Raw genomic sequence first — 21,660 nt, 5'->3', positions numbered from 1 at the left:
GAATTGGGAAACCCTGAAGTGGAAGACGCGAGGGGAACGTGGTTACGTGGTCTGTAGTTTCATCCCGTACCACCGCGTTACCCCAACAAGGAAGCAAAACGTCGAAACGAAGAAAGGAGAAAGGAGAAAGGGAGATGCGTGGAGGAGAAGACACGCGAGGTGGAGCCTCCGGGCACGCTCATTAGAAATAATAATAATTACTACGGCATGGATAATAAACGTTGACGTTTGCTCGATAGGCGCATAGATGGGACGTAAGTTAACCATTACTGGCACACGTAAATTAAATAAATGAAATACGCTCTCGGTCGAATGATTTCTTGTTCACGTTCGACTTGACACGCTCCAACATCCGAAAGACTGTCGCGTGACGTCAAGTTTTCGAGAAGACGTCGAGGAACAAGTCCTGTCTGCGGTCATTGCGTAGAGAACCGTTACTCGCGCGCATACACGAGCAAAGCGAGACATCGTCGTTGTTATATCAGAAATTCATTAAATCAGATCTTAGGCCGATTTAAAGGACAAGGTGTAGGTAATCTAAGCAACGTCGTGGAATGCGTTTCGAGTTACACATTACTTCGATCCAGTTGCACATAAACTCTGTGACAGAATACAAGTATATTTAGGGTAAAGTGTGAAATTGCAGATAAGCGGTACAGAGAAGATTTATTTAGAGCCTACTGTAAATTGTATAAGATGCTCGTCGACGTTACTTGTGCAGCTTAAAGTCAAAAATTTAAGAGGCAAAGAGAAAGGAGGACGAAAGGGGAGAACACACGAGGAGAAGCTTTAAAGAGCCGAAGTGAGGCTCCTCTACCAGAGGGAACAGGTTTCCGGCATGGTTATACACCGCGTATTCAGCGAGCTGAAAACCTTGAGCACTACGGATAGAGAAAGAAGCGTCGACACTTCTCTCTCTTCTCAGATGCTGTGGTTGCGGTTGCTCTTTACAGACACATGATACGAATCGAAAATTTTAACTCGAACCCACACCGAGGTGAGGAACTTCGAAATATTCAGCAACTAAAACTCGCAAACGAAACAGCTTCGAAGGTGACCTCGTCGATTTCATTATTTCTCGTCGTACTGTACAACAATTAACTTTTCAACTGGAGAATTGATAAGAAAATTCGAACGAATTCAATTTAAAAACTAATAACTAAAAATTCTATATTTGTTATAATGCAATTAACAAAATGATAATAAAATGTACTACAATAAGATGTCACTGTGACATACTCAAACATTAAACGTTAAGGACGACGGCAGAATAATTCTCCACAAAATTTGCGGCTCTTACGATTCGTCATCTTTCGGTTACGTGACGGAAATTCATTATAAGCTGTCTGTTGTTCCTCCACGAGACATCTACGAAGATGAACGATCCGCAACGACGAGGAAACAAAAAGTCGAACAAAAAAAAAAAAAAAAGAAAAAGAAGAAAGAAGAAAAGAGACGAGCAACGAGCGATGGACCCGATTCACGATTAATCGCGGTCGCGTTGGTGATTTCCAAAGGCGACTATACGCACCTGATAGAGTCGCCCCCCCCACGCCGCGCTTGGAACTCGGCGAGGCAAGATGGCGGGGAGCGGTGGGGCCCCGAACGAGTCCCTGACTCTCGGGTTCAGTTGCTGTTCGCACGTCGGGCCCCGTTGCTGCGTTACGGCGGCCTCGTCCTGAACTTTTTGAAACTATTTCCAAAATCAGCTAGCTAGAGAGCTCGTGTGAGAGAGAGACAGAGAGAAAGATAGAGAGAGAGAGACATCCGACGTAACCAGCCGGGAGGGAGAGAAAGAGAGAGAAAGAGAGCGAGTCTAACGTGCTGCGTCAGGCATTAACTCTCTCGAAGCGACGCGACGCGTTCATCATTCTTATCCTTCCCCTCTCTTTCTCTTCTCTCGCTTCGATTCCGAGCAGCACGTCAACGAGGGTCAAAGCGAGTTCGAAACGCGTGTTCGACGGTCAAACTCGACGACGGTGATTCGGTTGTGAGGTGAATTGAAAGAAATCGGTGGTTGCCCGTTGAAAACTGTCCTCGGAAGACGGGGACGAAAGAAGAGGCCAGAGAGACGGATCCGACACGTCCGTAGGAAGATTTCGAAGAAAGCTACCTCTCCTTGCAGGAAGGGAAAAAAGCTGATCGTGCAATAAGCGCGAACTTGCCTGTTAGAGAAAGCAAAACGACCACGGAATCGAAAGGATTTAGTCGGTTTTCGACGTGGATTATTGGGAAACGGCTTGCTGCCGGCAGTGCTCGATCGAAAAAAAGGTATTGCTCTAAGTTGCGATCACTTCTTTTTCCCCCTCCGCCCCCCCTCCCTCCCTTTTTTCTTTCTTTTCTCTTTTGCAACGTTACAACCTGGTGGTTGAAACTGGTGGTGGATTCTACGATTCTTTTTCTTTCGAGAGAACAGTCGAAAGTGAAAGATCTTCGCGTTTCGTATCGCGTTCGTACCGTATAATATTTCATTACAAAACAACTGATTTGATAAATTTTTATCTCGAGAAATGTCGAAAGACGTTAGTCGTCGATGTAAGTAATCGTAATGAGAGAAAGAGGCATCGAATAATCAGCCGAGTGAACGCTCGTGTTTACGTTTATGTGTCGAACAGCACGAGTTGGGCAGTACAACATAAATACACGGTATAACCTTTCAAATACCGACTGCTTGCTAATTTTCACCGACGGCCACGTGCCTCTGTCTCTGGCAAATTATTTTCCGCACGATCTACCCGTATACGCGACTCATTAAGACCGCCCTCAATCGACCCCAATTGTTCGAGCACGTCCTTTCAAACGTTAATTACAACAGTCTCCGATGGAAAAATTATCGCGCACGTTGAATTTCATCGATAGTTCCAAGAAAGGAAGGAAATTCCAAGAAACGAAAATTACAAACGGACACACAGGTCAACGAGAAAACGGTGCTTAGGGACTGACCTCCGGTTTTCCCTGAAACTTTCCAACAGTGTCCCTAATCGCTATTGTCGTTCGACAACGGCCACAGTTTCATAAACATCAAATTCAGTACTGTCTACGGTTATTATTATCCTGCAATTTAGTAACATTTTGAATGATTAAGAAGATGCAGCGCACGTGTACGAGTTAAATTTCGAAATTGTCCGAGAGATCAGGAACATTATCGACAGACTCGAAAGTTGAATTTAGAATTGCAGGGCGATGCGGAGCGGCGATCCTCAGCGATCCACGCTTCCAACTTTCACCGTAAGATAAAAGCCTGATAAAGGACGACGGGGGCCTTGCATACAAAGCTTCACAAATACGATTATCTCCACCAAGTTGAAAAGGACTGGCGGTAGGCCTGGCCATTTGTGTACGCAGTGAATCCGAGTTTGACCACGTTTCGTTGAAACTTTGACAAAGATAACTCAGCCTCCAAGATACTGCTTCCAAGAAACGTGTAATCGTTCCACAACTCGAAATGTCGTGTACACAGTTACGCGTTGTTAGGTGTTGAACAAGATCCACAGTAGAACTCCATTTATCTCAATCTATTGATAGGCAAGAACAATTTGTGTAAGTGGAGTTCATGTAATAAGAGTTCGTTAATGTAGAAATTGCAAGGTATTTATTACAACCACGTATATGACCAAAATATTTAAACTATCCATTAGTCGTTACATTAATGAATCACAGTATAATTGTTTTACCAACAGTTACAAATTTGAACAATATGACCGTTATGTCTCATTAGTGTTGGAGAAGAAGTGTTCGGAAAATCTCCTACATGTAATATATACTGTGTATTCACAATAGTTTTTTTTTAAATCGGAGATTTAATGAAATTGACCAAAATTTCATTCAAACAAATTTGATGTTTCGCGCGTTCTTCTTCTTTCGCTAGTAACTGATTCACGGACCATAACGAGTGACCAAACCGTATACGATAATTCGTCATCTTTTTGAATTCATCGGTATATCACTGGACAGAAATTACTAAGAAGTAATAAATTTATTATTTGTTTTGCCTGGGTTATATTTCGATATACTTAAAACTGAGAAAATATTGCAATTTTGGGGCCAAATATTGTTGACGTGCGTCATTCTAGCGCAACAGGTTAAATGATCCTCGCGGTTCTTCCGATCTCACGTGGTTAGATCGATGAAAAATATCGGCGAGAAAGCGACTAACCTCGTTCGAAAGAGATACAATACATCAAAGACACAGGGGTGCGCGTTTCACGCTGGGTGTCTGGCAGTGTTTGTCGCAAAACTGGTTTATCCGGAATCCGAGACCCGGAGGATCGAACGAATCTTCCATCTCTTACCACGAGCCGAGCTTAAAGTTTCAAATTTTACCCCGACACTGGTAACCAGTGAATAAAAAAAAAAAAAAAAAAAAAGAAAAACGTACGAAAAAAGAGATTGTATACAGTACGAGATAAATGAATTTGAATGGATAATATTCACTGGGTGAAACGAGCTGCTTTAATTGCTGTGCATAAATAGTACAGTAATTAAAAATCTAAAACGTATACGAGGCACGTGTCTTCGTTGTAATTAAAAGGTTCATAAAATTCAAACGCATGGAAAATATTTATGCACGGGCGTGATCGTCGTAAAAGAATAGTTTACGTTGGCATCGTGCATGCTGGAGTACTTGCTTGCACCTAGAGTGCATTCGTCAGAGTTCAAGCCTCTCCTCTCTTCGAGACGACGTGCTATGAAACGTAATATACGTATCGCGGTCAAAGGATTATTTTCTTCCTTTTCGCTCGTCTACATTTCCATCGGGTCCGACTCGTTTCTCTCCTCGCATCCTCGTTTCTCAAAATCACCGACGACCATTCGACGTGAATCACGAGAGATAATAATGGTTACGCTTCCGGAGTGTGGCACTGACGCGTCAGAAAGAGCACCACTTGTGAATAAAATATGTAGATCGTTTTATCTTGGTTGGAACGATAGATATATACACCGGGCATTGTCTTTCGTTTGTCCTTTTCGCTTTGTTTCACTGTCACGCGGTTCTCACGACTATCTTGAGAGTGAAAATTACATTAGTTATCTGTTATTGCATCGCGCGCGGCCACGTCGTTGAAAAATCCCATTGATCGCGTAAACGTGTAAACTTGGCGATTTGCAGTGTCGAGATCGTGTCTAAATTTTCTTTTTTCCTTTTTTCTTTTCAACGACGCTATAGTGAACGAGTCGGTATTCACCTTTCACTCGATGACGAGGCAGATGCCCTTCACTCTAACGACATTGTTCGTCCGCGATAACGGAGATAGGATAGGATAGGATAGTCAAGAGAACAATTTTTCTTTATGGTTCCTCATATAATCATACTGTCTAAACTACCGTTGAAATCGTCCAGCATACGCAAGTTTGTTTGCTTGAGACAGACAAATGATCGATACTCGGTATTTTATTTTACCAACACGTATCTTCGTGTAGAGTCTTGCAGTAAAACGCTCGTGAAAGCGTGGCCTGCCAACGATTTGCCTTTTGCAGCAAATTATCATTCTATCGACCTCCAGTCTCCGGTTTTTTTCTTTTTCGTGTAATTTTACAATTCTCGCGCAATCGAGCTGATATTGTTAATAAAATCACGCAGATTTCCAGTGTCGATAAATTCTTTTGCCTGGCAGCGATGCAACAAAATAAAATTGCAAATAAATTTTGAAAATTACAAGTTCAAGATTATCTCGCAAAGAGAAGATCTCTGTAACTTGCAATTTATCGATTACTATAGTTACATACGAAATTATTGTACAAGAGTATCCGCTACAAGACGAAAAGTTCTTTCGAAAGTTTTGAAAATTACAAATTACAAAAAAATTACAAAGTTTGATTATTTCACGAAGGAAAGATCTGTAGCCTGTAACTTGCAATTTATCGATTACTAGATATTGCTGTAATTACACACGAAATTATTGCATTCCACGGACAAAAAGTTTGTTCGTTTAAAAATTTCACAAATTGCAAAGTTTGATCATTTTGCAAAGAGAAGATTTGTAGCCTGTGTAACTTGTTAGATATTACTGTAGTTGAACACGAAGTTGTACAAGAGGATCCACGGACGAAAAGTTTGTTCTTTTGACGATAAGCTACGTTTACCGAGTAATTTCACGACTGAGAGGGTTCCCGTGTTTGCCATGAAGTTTCTACACGCACCAGGGATAGACTGTACCTAGGTTCCTTGTTCCTTTTGTCGATCCTCTTACAGTTTCGATACACTGTTATCGAAAAAGTATAGCAGATGCTTCCTTTCCCTTCGTTACGAGGGCTCACGGTACGATGAAATTCTAGCAAAAACTCGAGGATTTCTCTATCGGAAGCAGTCGCCATTTCTGTATCGATCTCTTACTCGCCATCCTCGACTGGAAGTTTCTAATACACGTTTGATCAGGTTGTGTTTCGATCAAAGAGCATCGAGGAGGAAAATCAAAGTACACGAAGTCGACAAACAACAATCGTGTCGATTTTCAATTGTTCCGAGGCGTGGCGAAGCGCGACAGTTAACTGTAAATCCTCTTTCCGTGGGAAGGCAACTCCGAACTCGTCCTTACGTCGCGGAAAAAACATCCACGTATTGGCTGCGCGATGAAACCAGCCAGGTACACTCGTTTGTTGCCGACAGAAACCGTTAGCTCTCTCTTTCTCTCTCTCTCTCTTTGGTTTCATGTAATCGATAACGATTGATTTTGCTGCCGGTACTATCTCGTTCGTACGAGCAGAGGTCGGCATACCCCGCGTTTTAAACTACCGTAGGATAGTTTAGTCTGAACGTTTGTAACTCGATATCACGCTCGAGGAACACGAACAGAAGAAGGTTTTTGACGCTCGAAAACGCTTTCATTCGTTGGAGCATTTTTTTCCTGTGAAATTTGGGAAAAAAGTGTATTACACTTTGGCGTGTAGCAGTGACGACGAAGCAGGTCTTCGGTTGGAGAATTATTCACGTCGGGATTACCTCTGCGGCATATTAAATCGTCTTCCGAGAACAGTAGCTGGAGGCCTTAATAAACGAGAGGAAAATCGAATGAAGGGAACTGCGCGTTTGCACAGCGAATGGAAATCGCGTGAAAATATCCCTTCTGCTGGATATCAAGATCGTCATAAGACGAACTAATTTCGTCGTGGAGACGCTTGGTAGCAGGGAGCGTAATTAATCGAGGTCGAGGATCTTTGTGCGAGGCATTGCGAGCTGATGAAAATGCATGAGGGCTCTCCCGCGGGTTAGGTTACTACCACCCTCCCCCTCTCGGAACCTCGATAAACATTTAATAAAGTTTTCTCACAGACCGGGGCACGCAGCTCTCTTTCTCTCTTTCCTTCACGGAATAAATTACGGGAGTGTACCTCGTACATTCCCAGAAACACTGGCCGGCTAAATGCCAGTCGGTCTGTTTCATAACTTGCTCTGCGCTGGCCGACCGCGTATTCCTCGACCCCTCGTCGACAAAGATCCTTTTTGTTCTTTGAAACATTCATTGCACACTCACGAGAGTCGAATCCGATTCGGATTTTCATTTCTTTGGATTCGAGCATTTGTAAATTTCGCTCATTAGCAGCGTACGAATTAATCCCCTCTGACATATCGTGAAGATGAAGAATGAAATATTGTACAATGGGTGCACGATGGAATTTTAGACGACTTTTAATTGAATTCAGTGAGAGGGGATTGCAGAGCTGTCTCGGGAGAAGTTCCACAGCGTTTTGAAAGACGAGGATGTCTGCCGAATTCGTCTGCCAACTGCCAGAAGAAGCCCGCTGCAGAAACGTGTGGAAATCATGAATACTGATTGAAGTGGCAATTTATGGACGTGCCTCTCTCGGTGCGAAAACGTGGGTTACATTTGGGTCAAGTACGCGATTGGCGTTCGACCATGTTTTTCCTGCCACGTGAACGTGTAGGAAAGAAAGAACTGAAAAGGAGAAGGATTGGCGAAACGAACGATGAACGTGTTCGTGTGTCTTTTTCGTTGAATCCGGGTTTTGCATCATCGATGCGTCGTACGTCAGCATGTGAGAATATATCAACTCGGTAACGATGAAACAAACATGACAGTCTCGTTCAGCAAATTGATATCTAAGAGTCTATCTCTAGTCAAACTAGAGAAATTCTGGAGTTCGTTTTTCTGGCCGAACCTTGTTAAGGGTGCGTGCACACACACCTAAATCTCGATGGTGGTTAAAGTCTACGACTCGCGGTCGACATTACCCTTCATTAGCCGCGTGATACGAGCGCATAAGTCACGTTCCAGCCGCAATTATCGATTCTCGTGTGTGTGTGTGCGGCATCGCGCATAAATTCTGCGCAAATTAAGAATACTCGTTCACGGCTGAGACGATACGATATTCGATGTGTTCAGTCGCGTGTGCGATGCAGCGGATTACGCTACAACGAATAATTGAAGGGCGGAAGGGAGTGGAGTACCTGGCCTTTGCACTCCTCCAAATATGTATATGAAATACGAAATTTTTCTCTCCCTTTCTAGTATAAATACGATTTAAATGTTGAAGTCTCACACTAACATCTCGTGGAACGAACGGATGTTATAACGATGGAAATTCTACAGCCAATTACGAGCACTCTAGTATACCTCCTCCACTCTATGTACTTGTACATCAGAAAACGGCGTTCTTAACCACTTGCGCTGGCAATTGATTGCGGACCATAACGAGCGACCAAACCGTGTACAACAATTCGTCGCTTTCTTTTTCAGAATTCGTCGGTATATCACTGGATAGAAATTATTAATTAGATAGAAATAATTAAAATTATTAAGAGAAATGATAAATTTATTACTTGTTTTGCCTGGGTTATACTTAAATATAGTTAAAACTGGAGGAAATATTGCAATTTTGGGAGAAAAAATTCTCGATGTGCGTGGCACGTGATTCCAGCGCAAGAGGTTAAGACGCCTGTGGGCATTCGGGACACTCCCTGATCCGATTCCGGTTTACGTCGTTTTCAATGTATTTTTTTTTTCCTTTTATACTTTTTATTATTCCTGTAACATTGTGTCACATTTAAAAAAATATTTCGTGCGAGGATCTCTTCAATGAAAAAAAAAAAAAAAAAAAAAAAGAGATAGCATGCACGTTGTGCGTTTTAAAGCGAGTACAACGTTAAGCTTTACGCTGTGATCAAAATTTACGATCTACGATTGTAGAATTTAATTTCAATCAACATGTTTATATTTTATAAAATATTTTGCTTGATTATAATTAATTTATATAACTATGAAATTAGTTATAATTTATTTTATAATTTTATAATTTATAATAATATATAAATAATTAATTTATAAATAAATTATAATTTATTTTTTTTAACATGTTCAAAATATTACAATCTATATGTTTAATTTCATCGTAGAGATCGACACGTGCATTGTTAACGCAACGGGTTGGAAAAATTAATTGCGTGGAACTAATCGAACGCCAAATATACGCAACTAAATATTGAAATTTACAGCGGACACGAATCGACAATATAGAGCGCGATGATATTTCGAATCGGCGAACAAGTACAAGTATGTATGTACCTGGCCGAAACGCGCGGGATCGACCGGTTCTCGTGATATTTCACCGAATAAGGCACCAATTCCAAACCTGTTCCCCTGGCCCGTAACTCGATAGCAAGCGATATTCGCGTACACGCCGGTATACGAGGTTGGCTGACCGTTGCGGTCGCGAGAGTCAGGACGACGCGCATTGAAAAACCACCGTGGTGTCCCGTGGTTACTTGAGATTCCGACCGGTACCACCTTCGGTTTTCGAAGCTAACGTCCGCCGATTAACCCATTCGAGACGAAGAATTATTTTTAAAGACGCCAGGAGCGGAAACTTTTTCATTTCTCTACGTCGGACAGTTTAAACAGAAGAAAAGAAGTTTAGGTGAGAAATTAAAATTGCAAACACTTTTTTCGTATAAATAACATGGCGTGTGTAATTGGCTGTTCAGAATATTTTTATTACGAGGGGGGAAAGGCAAGATCATTGTTTTCGGTTCAGTAATAGAAATTAGAAGATAACTCGTAAATTAATTTTAGGAAAACATTGCAGAGATAATAAATTAATTAGAAAGCGACACTTGTTTCCCTCCAACGACACTTGTTTTTCTTTTTTGTTTGTGGTAATCTTTGAAACACTCTTCCAAACACAATTACCTTTGCAAGCAAATTTTCATCTTTACTTTATCTCAGGACGATCTTATCATCATGGCTACTTCTTCATTAATAATCAATAATTCATTATACACACAGTATGTAATCCATTTCGAATGGGTTTAACCTCTTGCGCTGAAATAACGTGCCACGCACGTCGAGAATATTTGGCCCAAAATTGCAATATTTTCTCAGTATTTTTCAAGTATATCGAAATATAACCCAGGCAAAACAAATGATAAATTTATTACTTCTTAGTAATTTTTATCCAGTGATATACCGAATGAATTCAAAAAGAAGACGAATTATCGTATACGGTTTGGTCACTCGTTATGGTCCGTGAGCCAGTTACTAGCGCAAGAGGTTAAAGCCATAGAAAACGCGTGCTACATGCCGATTTCCTCCGAGCAAAACGAGTTCCTGATCGGCAAATCAGGAAATTTCTCCTGGAAAATAAATTTTAATTTCGTCAGACCAGTCAAAGGTACTTCTCTGGAAACCAAAGCGCAGTGTGCAGAGGTTAGAAGAAACAGGGTCGAGGGAAGAGAGCGGTGGTCGAGTCAAAGTTTACACTAGACATTTGCAATTGGACAGAAGTGGAAATAGGCGAAGCGTTAAATGGAAAGAGGCGGGAGTAAGAGGTGGTTCTAATGAATTGTTTGAACGATCGTCGGAGACGTTGGCGGTAGAAAGCGTTTTCTCGCGTTGTCAGTGTTGTCCACTCCCGCTGGCGAGCCGCGCTTCTCCCCTTCTCCCGTTTCGCAAGAAACAGCCGGGCAACTGGTTTGACTTGTATGTTCGTTAACCGAGAACGTTTCGAAGAAGCGTGCAGAAGGAACTGCAAGACCGTTGTCGCGAGAACTCTCGAACTCATTTGCATGTAAAGTCGCGTTCCTCGCGCGGAAATATCTACGTGGACTTTGAATGTGGATCGAAAAAAATCGATTGGACGAAATGGGAAATCAAGAAGTTGATAGAGCGCGCGCATATAGATAGACGGCGTGGTGTGTCGATAAGCCGTCGGAAGCGATACGCGACGACGCGCGTCTTGCAGAAATTGTAGATCGTTTTTAGTCATCCGTCACGCGTTGCGCCGTAGACACGTTCTGAAATTACACGCGATATCCTCGCCAACGGTGGCCATCTCTCGCTCTTGCTTACCTCGAGAACACTTGCAAACGCCTGGCGACCGCATGCTTCTGGCGCAAGCGTTTGCGAACGCTTACGATCGCTCGTCATCTCGCTTCACTCGTGTGGCTAATAGGACGAAACGTAATAATGCATCGTCTTGACGAGCAGCCTTTGACGCGACAGTTCTCGTCATAATTTTGTCGTCGTAAGGCGAAATCAAAGTCGCTCGGCGTTGCGTAGGAAGGAGAGAGAGTTCTGTAGCCAGAGTCGACGAATGTTCGCGCTATAGCAATCCTGAACAGCTTGCAGATTGACCCTTTGCAGCGGGCACGTGTCTCGTCTGCTATCAATTAATTAACTAATAAACATCCTACGTCCCACCAGTCGGCTGTTTTAGCTTACCAGCTCGAATCCGATCCGGTTTTAACGTCTATGAAACGATCTCGTTCGAAGCTCAAGCGACTCGTACGAATTATGGACGTTGCGTAAGTCGTTGCAGATGAGCTTCGTTTACGAGGCGAGACTTTGTGACTAATTACGGCCGGGGTATTTCTTCTTTTTTTTTTTTTAAACTCGGCGGAGGCTTAAAATAGAGTGGTAATCTAACGAGGAGTAGTCTGAAAGAGGAAACCTTTGTCACGCAAAAGACAATTCGTTCGAGAATCGGTGGTAGCACCGATGCCAAATCGTTCTGCCGCTATTTTTCTCGCAATGAAATTTTCATCTATCTTTCGATAATACCCCGAGCCCTTCAAATCTTCGCCCGCGCCAATACCCTCCTCAAGCCAATCCAATTTCGTTTATTGAAAATGTCGCGTCAGGCTTGAAAGAGCAATGGCTCCAAATGGACCCCGTTCGCGATAGAAATGGCCGCGAACCGTTTCATATCGAATCGAGAGTCGTCGTGTCGCGTAAATTCTGAGCAGCGCATTAACTCCTTGCCACGTATGGAGAGAATTTTATGTCCCAAAGTTGCAATATTTTCTCAGTTTTAAGTGCAATACAGGCAAAAGCAATAAATTTATTATATATATATATATATATAGTATAATTATAGTATAAATTTATTTTATATATATATATTTTTTTTCTATCCAGTGATATCATTTTGAATTCCGTTCAAAAAGAAAGCAACGAATTATTTTATATGGTTTGGTCACTCGTTATGGTCCGCAATCAGTCGCCAGCGCAAGTGGTTAACCTCTAGAATGACGTACATCGAGAATTTTTTGGCCCAAAGTTGCAATATTTTCTCAGTTTTAAGTATATTTAAATACAACACAGGCAAAACAAGCAAATTTATTATATATATATATATATATGTATATATAATATAATTATAGTATAAATTTATTTAATATATACATATTATTTTATATATACATATTTTTTTTTATCACTTAGTAATTTCTATCCAGTGACATCATTTTGAATTCAGTTCGAAAAGAAAGCGACGAATTACTGTATACGGTTTGGTCACTCGTTATGGTCCGCGAACCAAGTTGCCAACGCCACGGGGTTAAATAGCGTGTTTTTCGCGCGTTTCTCGTGCCACCGGTTGAAACGGTAGAAGGTTTTCTCAGGGCACCGAACGAAAATCCAACAGTCGGCGGCGGTCGGTAGCCTTTTCTTCGCTCGGGAGCAAGCTTTTGTTTCGCCACGAGAACAATCCACGGTCTGAAGAGCATGCTGCGACGGACCTCTGTGTATATCGATCCTCCGTGCATCTGCTGTTTCCGGCCTCCTTTCTGCGCCAGCCTCGCTACCGTGCTACTCCGGCATTCCGCGAGCAACAGCGGCAACTCGAGCGGCCGGAAACGCGAGAACTCGCCGATACGATCGCGCTCTAATCGTTCCGTTCGATCGACGTCGTTCGTAGTTATTTTTTTTTTTTTTTTTTTTGTTTTTCGCGTTTGTTCTTCCTACGTTTTATGTAAATCGTTTCCGACTAACGTAATATAATTCTTCTTTTTCTTCTTCTTCTTCTCTTCTCTTTCTTCTCTCATGCAATTCCGACGGCATTATGCAGTTGTGACGTAAAAGAGTACGTTTAAGATATTACGACCACGAGAACTAGCGTAACAGTTTTCGTTCTAACCAAAAAGCGCCGTTTGAGAGATCCGTTCGTTTCGCCCCAAACGATTTGATCCTAACCATTTTGACACTTATCAAACCTCGAGACTTGTGGTATTTGTGCGTTGGTAGGCAATGATCGTTTGGTTTGGCCGGGCATCTCGTAGAGCCCCCTTGTGCCTCGACAAACGAAATTTGTCAAGCCTGTTATTAACGTTAATCGCGCCAGGGGTATCGCGACGAGGGCATCGAGACTACGACTCTAATTATAAAGCCAAGATATACGTCGCGTTATTAAAGCATCACGCAAGCTTGGAGACGTTGGCGTTCTCCATGCTCTTTCTCTCTGTTCCCAAGAGCATTGACTCACCCAAGAGCAGTGCGTAACTGACGTACTCGACAAGAATGTACATAAAATGCTCGAGCGTTTAATGATAGTTACCGATGACAGAGAACCGCGTCGATCGTGATTACACTTTGCTCGGCAAATGTACTTCACAACTGATCACATCACGACTCCGAGATATATTTTTAAACCATTTTTTTTTTTTTTTTTTTTTTTTTTTATTTGTACGAACGCGATTTCGATCGTTATGGTCGTATGATTGCACGCGATTGTGAAACGCATAACGAGTATGATCGTTTGATGGTTTCCAGGAACACGCTGATCGAGGAGAGCAATGGCGGTGTTTGGGCTGGTCTCGGCGGTGGCCGGGTTCGTCAAAGTACGGTATTTAGTGGACAAGGCGATCATCGATAACATGATATTCAGGGCGCACTACAGGATCACCTGTGCTATCCTGTTCGCCTGTTGCATCATTGTCTCGGCTAGTAACCTAATAGGTAAGTTTTTTCTCTCCCTCTCCTGCCTCCAGACTTTCCATGGTTGACCACGGAACACAATTCAGAGAAATGTTTTCCAAAACGGACGATAGGCGTTAATATACGAGAAATTTTGCAATTCGCTACACGTATGTATATGGTCGTAGTCCCACGTGCTGAAAAAGTGCTTCAAGATTATTCAGCAATTACAAATGTAAAGACCAGGGAAAAGAGGTTTCGCAGTTTCCACTGACGAAGATTTAGTTCTTGGTAACAATGACTCGTTCAACGTTCTTTGTACAACGTAGTTTTTTGTACAGTGAGAATCCACACAGTACATAACGGAGGACATAATTCAACTTTCAGATATACCAGTTTTACTAGTTATTATTTATGTAGTAATTAACTTACTGCTCGAAAATCGGAGCGGTCAGAGAGTTGTTAGACTATCATTCTTCTACGATTCCGATTGTGAGTCTTTCGTATTGGCAAGAGAGAGATACACGCAGAATCGAATCCAGCTTCTCCGCGCGATTGCTTATTCTCATTTCCGACAATCGCTCGATCCCGTAAGTGAATTAAGGTTGAAAAATGATCCTCTTATCTGACGACAATGGATCGCAGAGAGAGAGAGAGAGAGAGCAAACGGCGCAACGGTTGCATAAACGCGACCCACGGAGCGTATGTTGGCCGCACGGACGATCGTGATTGAAGTCAGTGCGGTGCGTGTCCCGTTTCGAGGACATAATCGCGTGCTTGTTTATCGATGGGACACACAGCATCCACGGGTTACAGCTGCTTGTCATGCAGGAGGATGACGAGGCCTCCAGACCAGATTCACGACAGTGTCGCGCGTTATCAGCCTGTTTAACTAGCAACCTATCAGCTGCCGCGCGCGCACGACGCACCACCATCGGGATTCGTACACCGTGCGTGGTCCGGTGGTCCGTGGCCGCACTCCTCTTCCATCCTCTTCGTTCCGTTCAACGTTCTCGCCGACAGGGTATCGCTGGTTGCATAATTTTACGCGCAATTGCGCTCATAATCAAACGGATAACGCACGCCCGTTGCGTCTCTCCTCGCGAGGTCATTCGCAATCCGACGCTCACAGATCCGATCAACGTTTCGGAGAACTTGCGATTTCGTCTCGCATTCTCGCGTATTTTCGTTTCAATTTTTAGCTGGTTGAAAGCAAACTCGATGAAAACATCGTCGATATTTTTGCCAAAAATAATTTTGTGCTATGTTTAGTATAAAATTAAGAAATTGCAGGATACAGTTGGTAAAAATGGTAAGGAATTTGATGAAAATGAATTTTTGATCGATTAGATCGGGGAAGGAGCTTTTGCTCGATCGAATCATCCTTGTCCAAACTTTTCGTTCAACCGGCTGAAAATTCAAAGCGTCAACGCATGAACTTCGAACAATGTTGATCCAAAACAGTTTTGTGCTATCTTCGTCATACAATAAAAAAAGTTGCAAAAGATAAATATGGTTAGTACAGATAAGAACACGTTAAAAGGAATCTAATGAGAATGAATTTTTCAACGGTTTGGTCGCTCGTTATGGTCCGCAATTAGTTGCCAGCGCAAGTGGTTAACCTCTTTGTCCCAAAATTGCAATATTCCCTCAGTTTTAAGTACATTCAAGTAAAACAAAATAGGCAAAGCAAATAATAAATTTATTACTTCTCAATAATTTCTATCCAGCGATATTATACCAACGAATTTAAAAAGAAAGCGACAAATTATTGTATACAGTTTGGTCACTCGTTATGGTCCGCAATCAGTTGCCAGCGCAATTTAACCTCTTGCGCTGGAATGACGTGCCACGCGCGTCGAGAATCTTTTTTGTCCCAAAATTGCAATATTCCCTCAGTTTTAAGTATATTCAAGTAAAACAAAATAGAGGCAAAGCAAATAATAAATTTATTACTTCTCAATAATTTCTATCCAGCGATACCATACCGACGAATTATTGTATACGGTTTGGTCGCTCGTTATGGTCCGCAATCAATTGCCAGCGCAAGTGATTAAACATGATTCCTTTGCTAGATGAAAATCCGCTCGAGAAAAGTGTGGAAACATCGAGAGTTCGAAGTAAAACGAGTCGATCATTTTTGCAGGTGATCCGATACACTGCCTAAGCGAGGGAGGTGTACCAGAGAACGTGATAAACACGTACTGCTGGATCACGTACACGTTCACACTGCCGCAGAACAGTGGGAAACCAGTGGGCACGCACGTGGCTCACCCCGGTCTTGGCGGTGACATTGGGGAGAAGAGGTATCACTCGTACTATCAGTGGGTACCGTTCATGCTATTTTTCCAAGGCGTGCTGTTCTACATGCCCCATTGGATATGGAAGCAGTGGGAGGAGGGCAAGGTCAGAATGATATCCGAGGGCATGAGGGGAGCCTCGATGGATAACAAGTCCGAGCGACAGGCGAAATCTCTTCGGCTGGCCAAGTACATTTGCGACACTTTACACCTGCACAACACTTACGCGGCTGGTTACTTCTTCTGCGAGGCACTCAACTTCGTTAACGTGGTGAGTAGTGTTTGTGTGTGTGTAAAAGGTTGTACCTCTTTGTGCAACGATCGTAAAACCTCGAGCAGAGCCTTTAATAACGCGCCTTTAATTTTTGGCTGTTCGAGCGACAACGCTGGAGATAACCGGCTACGAAATATCAGAAGGCGCTCTTCTGAAAGCACAGGTTTTTGGAACCTGTTTGCTCGGGGTATTTTGGTATATTCACAAAACGCGTATGAAAATTAACTTGTAAGATCTTTCATTTAGGATTATTCGTAAAATATCTGACAATGATGTTTAAACGACCGTTCTTCTTCCAGGTGGGGAATATATTCTTCGTCGATACGTTCCTCGGTGGTGCTTTCCTCTCTTACGGAACGGACGTACTGAAGTTCAGTAACATGAACCAGGAGCAGCGCACCGATCCCATGGTCGAGGTGTTCCCGCGAGTAACCAAATGCACCTTCCATAAATTCGGTGCTTCCGGGACCATTCAGAAATTCGACGCCCTCTGCGTCCTGGCCCTGAACATTCTCAACGAAAAGATCTACATCTTCCTCTGGTTCTGGTTCATCATTCTAGCCGTATTGTCTGGCGTCGCTCTCCTCTACAGCATGGCGGTGGTGTTGCTGCCTAGCACCCGGGAGACCATCCTCAAGAAGCGATTCAAATTTGGCACGCCGGACAGCGTCAGCGCGCTCATCAGGGAGACACAGGTAAACAGGAGTTGCGATCTGGTCTAAACGATCGTTGGAAATGCACGAAATGTTGGAGTTGCGAGAGGGAACGGTGGTTTTTAATTAGGCTCGAGTTAACGGCCGTTTAAAATAAAATCGAGATCGGTCTGGTTTCACGGATCGATATCCGTCAAGTACCAGGGGAGAATTCGATCTATCCGATACTCGTTTCTCGATGCATAACCGGTTTGAAAGATAATCGCGATCCATAGTGTGTTTCGTGACACGGGGACGTATCCATTATCTCCTATGTAAATTTTCAGGTCGGCGACTTCCTGTTGCTTCATCTACTGGGACAGAACATGAACGTGATGATGTTCAACGATGTATTGGACGAGATCTGCCGTCAGTTGAACGTCTGCTCAACGAGCGGCGCGTCACCGACATCGGTGCCCTCGGCGCCCAGCACACTCGAGATGTCACCCATTTACCCGGAGATAGAAAAATACGCGAAAGACACCGAGATCTAAACGCTTCGAGCCCTCGTTCCAATCGTATTTCAGCCTTCTATTTTGCATTGTGATAAGGCCGACGGTGTTTGGATCCTATCCCGACACTTTCGGTCTCTCTCTCGAGAAACACGTTTGTGCTATCGACGGTCGGTTTCATCGAAACGGAAGGGAAGTGATGTCGAAAACCGCGACAAGAACGAGATCTTGCCGAAACTTTCGCTTTCGATCTGTGTATATGCGCCAACAAAGAATTTTGCTTGCCGTCCGAGAAAATTGTTGCCAAACGGTAGCTCGCCGTAAGGTGACAGTGTTCAATTACGAATCTGTTATTACGCCCGTGTGTTGTTTCACACCATCTATAGCACAAACTAGCGTTAGGTTATCGAACGAATATGTAACGTAGACGATAACGCGCGACGCTTTTAGACTGGGCAATGCGTGTGTCGCGTGCGATCGTCTATCGCTGTTAAATTATAGTAAGCCGAATTTCACACGCATATAGGTGTTCGCCGATTATCCTCTAATGTTACGCGTAACGTAATCGCGTTCGCCACCCTGTAGTCACGGACTGCGTCCATTAAGAGCACGATAATAACACCGTGAATGATCGTCGTGGAATTTCAAAGGGGCGAACGCGGTTCAGAACACCTTTTCCTTTTATTTTCTTCGTTTTCCTTCCAACAAAATCAATCGTTACGCGTGGATGTTCGCATCGAACGTGTTCCTCAATTCCTATTTTGTGTTACACGTGCACACATTCCTTTTGTATTAATTCGCGTGTATTCGCGATGAAGATGTAAGTGCCTTTCGGGAAGTGTGTCAAGCTGCGTCTAACGTTCCATTTGTCGATGGAGCCATTGCAATATATATTATTCGTTTACGATATCGACAAGTGTTCAACAAGCGACATTCGAATATACTTTCGATTTACGAAAGAGAAGCGGTTATAACGTGGTATTATTAGACAGATCACTATTTTTTTTAGTTGAACGTAGAATGAGACTGTGCGAGCTTTTCTTTTCTTTTTTTTTTCCTTTTTAGAAATTATAGAAATAAATACGAGTATTTCTAAGGATACTAATTCTCAAAAGAGCTCTTGTATTTTTTACGTATCTGAATGTAGGCGTTTCGTTCTGTGTAACATGCATAGCGAAATTATGCAATCTTTCGTTTGAAGATACTGTGCATTCTCTTAAAATTATTTGCGACGTGTGTGGATTGAATACGGATATGTGTTTTCCTTTTCTTTTCCGTATTTTCGTGTAACTGGTGCAATTGTCGTAACGAGAGGAATCAACGCGGGATGTTGTTACGTTTTGTGGCGAGGTTAGCGCGAGTAATGTCAAACTTCATTAAAAAAAAAAAAAGAAAAAAAATTACACTTGTCGTTGGAGACATTCCCGATTATTCGCAGCAATGATCCGATATTTTATAAAACACACATACGTAATTTATATATATTTAAATTGATATAGATTTACGAATATAGAACGGACCTTTATTCAATTTCGATGGCACGTACCATCGGGTCAAACTGACTCCACTTGCAAGTGAAATTGTACAAAGAGTTGAAATCCGAGAAAATTGGAAAATCCGTCACTCGTTTCTCAATGTCTCGAAAGCTTCGTTAAAGGAACATTTACACACCTTGAACGTTCGTTGAAAATTCCGTTTCTTCTTTTCTCTGTTTTTCCCGAAACGAAGCATAATAGCGCTCCATATATCTTCACGGCGTAAACTCACACTGTTCAATGCTCACGTTTGTCGTTTCCACGATTCACCGTTCGTCTCCGACTGTGCTCGCGAGAATAATGTAATGCTGCCGATAAGTATATGCAATGACAATAATATAACTGTACGACTATCCGCTAGTTTATCGTAGTTGGTAAAAAAAAAAAAAAAAATAATATGTTATATATGCTACTGTTAGTCCCGTTCTAAGTGATAGATTATGATAGATACGTGTAAGATTGAACGAGACCGATTGTGCCTTCTTTATAGCATATGGAGAACCTACTTTAGCGAGTTCTTTTTTTTTTTATAGGACGTGTTTATAGATTGATTAAATGCTCATTCGTAACGATTGCCGGCCCAAGTCGACGCAAAGACTGCCAATAACGCGCAACGTTGGATGTAACGGGAGCAAAGCAGACAAATATAAAGAAAAATGAACCAATTGTAGAATAAAGAATATACTCTTTCTATATACACAACGACGTTTCTCATTCACACACGTTTTCTTAGGTAGCTAGGCCTCTACTACTAGGCGTGAAACAAGTGTGTCGGACTCGTGTGACCGTAATCTCTGCGGTGGCCATTTCTCAGCGAGTTAAACCCGAAGCAAGCAACGATAGGAGGAAGTTCGTAATCGTTCAATAAATTCCATTAAGTGTATGGCTGAAATCGGTGAGGCGAACGCGGTTGCATTTCGCTTTCGGCCATCGAGACTTTCGCCCCACACAATCGCGATCGGCCAGTCGCAAATTTTCTATCGTCGATGCTCGCAATTCTCAAACTTTCAGTTCCAACTTACCGATTCCCCCAGTCCACTTTGTTGATAATTCGCAGCTTCAGTTCCCGCGTTTGATCGGTGGTCAGGGTGCCGGCCAAAAGTTGTCGCCGCCATTCCAGCAACTCCCTCATCACTTTGCGCAGCGTGTTGAATTTGTAGTTCTCCCGCTCCTGGTTTAATTCCAGCGGAAAAATACTTCGATCAGAGGTAATTTAAAACACGCCTTAACTTGTGAATTAATCGTCGGAAATATTTTTCAAACATGTCTAAATAGCGTTGTCTTTCGGTATTATACATATATATATATATAAAAGTCTGTGCAATTCCATTATCGAGCGAATGAGCGGTGTCTTGTCTTAGCCTAGCGTTGAGAATTCAAGCCAGTCGCGACGTTTCAATTCTTTTCACTTCTTCGTCCCTTTCTCGTCGCATTTTTCATTCATAACGCGAAAGTATATCCCGGATTTGTCGCAGAAACCATTTTCAGCGACGAACCATTTGGCCTCGTTGTCGCGAGGAAAAAGAAGGTAAAAGAAGGTAAAAGTAGGTACGAGAAAAAGGAAAAGGGTGGCGCGGAAAGTCGCCCCCATCTCACTCACCACGTAAAGCCTCTTCCATATACCGCCCCATTCTCGAAGCACGAGGGTGACTTCTCGGACCACCGGATCTTCCAGAGGTATCACCGACTCGAACAATCCCTCGTTTTCAATTTTGCATGGTTTCAGATGGACGTACGAGCTAGGGAAGATCCCCTTCACCGCGCGGTTCTTGGTCGAGAAGCCCCTGTACCAACCTGCAAAACGGTTCATCCATCGATCAGTTCGGCCTGCTTCTAAACTTTGCAAACGATACGTGGAACCTACGGGGGGGATCTCGTCTTCCCACTTACCAGCGCATTCTTCAAGGATCTGTACGGTTTCGCCGATTTCCAAGGGAAGGCCATAGCGCGTGTCTCCTCGCCAATTGTAAACGGCTGCAAAACAGAGTGGAACAAAAACTGGATGTTAGAGATTCTGTGCCATTTTTTTTTCTTTTTTCCTTTTTTTCTTTTTTCTTTCTATTTTTTCGCGATACTTGGAACAAATACATATAACACGATTAACGTGACTATCTTGTCAATTGTAAACGGCTGTAAAGCAGAATGGAACAAAAATTGAATGTTAGAGATTCCATGCGAAGGAGGTGCCATTTTTTTTCTTTCTAATTTCTCGCGATACTTGGAACAAATACATATGACACGACTAACGTGACTATCTTGT

At 42.7% G+C, this 21,660-nt stretch overlaps 2 protein-coding genes across 5 annotated transcripts in view; one reads left to right on the top strand and one right to left on the bottom strand.

Annotated features, from left to right (window-relative positions):
• LOC122527326 (dedicator of cytokinesis protein 3) overlaps nucleotides 1–21,660 on the bottom strand; it is a 48,956-nt gene that overhangs the window by 13,132 nt on the left and 14,164 nt on the right. For all 4 annotated transcript variants that reach the window (XM_043651399.1, XM_043651401.1, XM_043651402.1 and 1 more), the window contains exons 2-4: nucleotides 21,291–21,374; nucleotides 21,001–21,194; nucleotides 20,423–20,571 (exon numbers count right to left, since the gene is read on the bottom strand). In XM_043651399.1, coding sequence (XP_043507334.1) covers nucleotides 20,423–20,571; nucleotides 21,001–21,194; nucleotides 21,291–21,374 — 427 coding nt within the window. The remainder of the gene's footprint in view (nucleotides 1–20,422; nucleotides 20,572–21,000; nucleotides 21,195–21,290; nucleotides 21,375–21,660) is intronic.
• Nucleotides 1,632–20,099, top strand: LOC122527336 (innexin inx3). Its single transcript, XM_043651421.1, has 5 exons — nucleotides 1,632–2,270; nucleotides 14,002–14,189; nucleotides 16,294–16,718; nucleotides 17,021–17,416; nucleotides 17,701–20,099. Exons 2-5 carry the CDS (start codon nucleotides 14,027–14,029, stop codon nucleotides 17,905–17,907), a joined length of 1,191 nt encoding a protein of 396 aa, XP_043507356.1. The 5' UTR covers nucleotides 1,632–2,270; nucleotides 14,002–14,026; the 3' UTR covers nucleotides 17,908–20,099.

The sequence above is a fragment of the Frieseomelitta varia genome, unplaced genomic scaffold (assembly GCF_011392965.1).
Source record: "Frieseomelitta varia isolate USP_RPSP 00005682 unplaced genomic scaffold, Fvar_1.2 scaffold_215, whole genome shotgun sequence".
Classification (NCBI taxonomy): Eukaryota; Metazoa; Arthropoda; class Insecta; order Hymenoptera; family Apidae; genus Frieseomelitta; species Frieseomelitta varia.
Note: the sequence above shows the minus strand (reverse complement) of the source record. Positions and strands in the feature narration are given on the sequence as shown.

Coding starts and splice junctions, on each gene's coding strand:
- LOC122527336 (XM_043651421.1), top strand. CDS start 14,027: ATGGCGGTGTTTGGGCTGGTCTCGGCGGTGGCCGGGTTCGTCAAAGTA. Junction 14,190..16,293: donor CTCGGCTAGTAACCTAATAG/GTAAGTTTTTTC, acceptor TCATTTTTGCAG/GTGATCCGATACACTGCCTA. Junction 17,417..17,700: donor CGCTCATCAGGGAGACACAG/GTAAACAGGAGT, acceptor GTAAATTTTCAG/GTCGGCGACTTCCTGTTGCT.